Consider the following 3,506-nt stretch of genomic DNA (forward strand, 5'->3'; position numbering starts at 1 on the left):
GTTGACCTAATATTTGGATGCGACAAAGTCGCATCCAATGCTTATTTGGATTTGCCTAAGTCGTATCCAATACTCATTTAATTAAAATTGGGAAAAACTTTGACACGTCATTAAATTAACCAAATAAGAGGGGGAATTAAAGCCTGCTCAAAATTTTAGACTTTTGGATGCGACTTTTTCGCATCCAAAGCTCACGATCAAAGGCACACCCAAAAGTCAATAATCCCACTTAAATGAGCGAGATTTTGGTGAATTTTGGTGACTCATTTAGATGCGACTAGTCACATCAAATGCGCGAATGGATACGACTTTTGGATGCGACTAATCGCATCCAAAAGTCTTCCGAAGCCAATGACCCAATTTTTCCTAGTGTACAAAAGGCGCTAAACTTTGAGTGTCATAATTTTAAATCACACAAACCTTCATTTATCGCTAAAAGAGGACTTGCACAAAACATTGCGTGATTAAGTTTCTGTCATGCAAAGACTTTGTGCCATAAGAAATGCGTGAAGATGATAGGTTAATGTTATAGGGTCAAATTCGACCGTCGAAAAAAGACAACACGCAATGTCATACGAGTAATGAAATCATTCATCGCTGCCGCATGTCCAGTCTCCAATCAACTTTGGGTGGGACCTGGAGAGGCCCAACCAACAGAAGGGTGAGGCCTAGCTGTTCCAAGCAGACCCCTCGAGCTACATGCGGGACCCAGCCTTCAGAGGCAAGCCCTGAGAGCCACAAGTGGGAACCAGCCCAAAAGGCAAGTCTCGCGAGTTTCAAGCGGGACCCAACCTTCAAAAGAAGGCCCCCGTGAGCCACACGGAAGACCCGACCCAAGAGGCAGGCCCCCTACGGGCTCAGAGCGAGGCCCAGTCGACCGAGGCAGGCTTGCGAGCCATGACAAGGCCGCGCCTAAGAGCATGCCATCGAAACAACATCGAGCCTGCAACATGGCCCACGATCTCACCAATGAATGTTGAGGCCCCACCCACACACGGGTTCCTCTAGTCTCACTACCCACGGCGAGACCTGGAAGCCCTCGTGCTAGCACTCCTTGTAGGGTCCCGCCGTGGCCTCTCAGAAATTGTTCCAAGTACGCCCTCAGCTCATATGGCTATAAATATGGGTTCACTCTCCTCATTTCGGTAAGTCATTCATAACCTGAGAACACCCAAACTCTCTCTAAGAGTACTCTAAATGCTTCCGAGCTAAGATGACGTTTTTCCATAACGTGCATATTACACTAGTACTAATGTTGAGCATCGAAAAACGCAAAGAAGGGAAACCTTCCGCGCCCCTCTAGTTCATGTTTGTTTTCTCTCACAAGATTTAAGCAAGAACAACTCTCGACTACCCCCAAGAAGTCGACGATCTTAGGCGTTGGACGACAACAGCCTACATGCAACCTTAGGGTCCAGCCCTGAGTTGAACCACGAACAGCTCAATAGTGTTGACCCGATTGCGAACGTTAACAACTGCCACCTAGAATAGTGTCGTCCCTTCGATGTTTTACTAGGAATAGTTTAACAATTGCACGTCTTAAAGTTAATTATACATCCGCATGATTTTGTTTTAAAAATAATCCGTAGTTAAATTATTACTAATTTATTCATATGTTACAATTTCAATTTGTAACTTAAAAATAGAATGTTTAAGGGGTCTCCAAGATATAGTCATATGAAAACTCAAGTATGCCATATAGTCAATCTTTAGTAAATTTTAAGTAAATAACGCGAGACAAAAAAAACATTAATAATTATAAATATTCGTTAATAATTTTAAAGAACTATCAGATTCTAAGGGCGAAAGTAGAATGCTAAAAAGGTCTAAACAACAACATATCATTATAATGATTATTTACTTAAAATTTACAAAACGTTAGTTATTATAAGTAAATTTTTAATTTTTTGTGGTTTAGTTGCTTAATTAATTGAATTGATGTTTTAATGTACCACTGAATGTTTAAAATATTGATCATTTTCTCTTTTATATTTATCACGAGTATATTTTTAAATCTGAATATGTATAAATTTTCGATTTTGCCGAAATGATTAAAGAAAAAGAAAATTAGTGACGCGCAGCGTAGAAATGATTCAACTATTAACTTTTCCATTTAGATATGAATATCCAGCCACCATATTTTTGCAACAAATGAAATATCACGATAACCACTCGAAATCAAATTTGCAAATGAATTAAAGGAATAATAAATAAAAAAATCCAAGAGAAAACATTCAAAGAATCACGTCAGACAGACACACGGCCAAAACGAATAATAATTTTGGAAGAGTACTGATCATCAAAACAAGAGATGAGACAAAAACACCAGTCCCAATACAAAGCCAGCCAAGCCCTTTGTCACCCCCGAACTACTCGTGACCGGGACTTTTTTGGAGGGCTTACCGGTGGTAAGCACGATCACAGTCCAGTCGTCCTCAGTCCCGAACCCGGCGCCAGTGAACTTCGAGCTGTTGAGGAACTTGGCATAGCGCGACCGAGTGTAGTTTCCTATGACGAGGTCTCCGATCAGCTTTGGCACGCAGACCGGCAAGACGACACCGCTAAATGTTGTGTTGGTCTCGAAGTCGCAGTCCTTGAGGAGAGTTTGAAAGTTGATGAGCCTCGCAACCGTGCCGGTCGGATCTTTATCACCGGAGAATTTATCAGCGGTGGTGCATGGCTGGTCCTCGAGGGCATCGGCGATCTCGTCGGCGAGGCACGACGCTTTCTCGTTGTCGGATAGGGCTGACAGGTTTAGGCTCTTGCGGTACGTGTTGATGCCTTGCCGTACGTAGTCTTTGTTTTCTGTTCATCATAATTACGAATATAATAGTTCAAATTATGTTAAGATTTTATTTTTCGCCATGAATTATCTAATTAAAGAATAATGAGTGCGACAATATATGACCGACAGGCACTATAGGATACGAAGTAGTGGTAGCGCTTAATAATTTGTGATTAAACTGATGTTTTAATACTTGCGATTGAAGTAAATACATAACTTTAGGACAAGACAAGAGGTAACTACGTACCATTACAACGCACTTGATTAGAGGACAAGAGGATGGCAAAAGCAAGCGGAGAGAGAAACAAACTAAGTTTTGAGAGGGCCATGGTTATACTAAGATACAAACAAAAAGCTTTTGTTTTAATCGTCTTTTTAAGGTTGCTGTGAATAGCATTGTCGTACTTCATATCATTATATACAAGTGCAAAAGTGAGGAATAAAAGAGAAGTCTACTTCTTCAAGGCTTCAATCAGATCTCATCTGATTTTATAATTAGCAATAGCAATTAAAATATAGTCTTAATTCTTTGCTTATCCGTATAGCTGTCCTGTTTGTGTATGGAAGCAACCATGTATTCTACAATTCTGCTATTACCATGCCATGTGAGAAAAGCTTAATCTAACATAAATTAATGAGAAAAGTGGTCTTCACAACAGGATGGCCAATCTTATTTGGGAACAAATAATTAAACACAACACTAAACATTAACACAATTTCT

At 40.3% G+C, this 3,506-nt stretch overlaps 1 protein-coding gene across 1 annotated transcript; it reads right to left on the reverse strand.

Annotated features, from left to right (window-relative positions):
- Positions 1-2,125: 2,125 nt before the first annotated feature.
- On the reverse strand, positions 2,126-3,156 carry LOC149380789 (putative GPI-anchored protein At3g06035). The gene is made up of 2 exons (XM_089602039.1): positions 3,033-3,156; positions 2,126-2,805 (listed from the first exon to the last, which is right to left on the reverse strand). The coding sequence occupies exons 1-2, from the start codon at positions 3,112-3,114 to the stop codon at positions 2,300-2,302; spliced, it is 588 nt and encodes a 195-aa protein (XP_089458165.1). The 5' UTR covers positions 3,115-3,156; the 3' UTR covers positions 2,126-2,299.
- Between the last annotated feature and the right edge of the window lie 350 nt (positions 3,157-3,506).

This window comes from Urtica dioica, chromosome 11, assembly GCF_054948205.1.
Source record: "Urtica dioica subsp. dioica isolate 48M chromosome 11, U.dioica_male_clone48M_v1_H2, whole genome shotgun sequence".
NCBI lineage: Eukaryota > Viridiplantae > Streptophyta > Magnoliopsida > Rosales > Urticaceae > Urtica > Urtica dioica.

Excerpts from the sequence above, each read along its gene's own strand:
- LOC149380789 (XM_089602039.1), bottom strand. The coding sequence starts at position 3,114 with ATGGCCCTCTCAAAACTTAGTTTGTTTCTCTCTCCGCTTGCTTTTGCC. Across the intron at positions 2,806-3,032 it reads TAATCAAGTGCGTTGTAATG|AAAACAAAGACTACGTACGG; the intron begins GTACGTAGTTAC and ends TATGATGAACAG.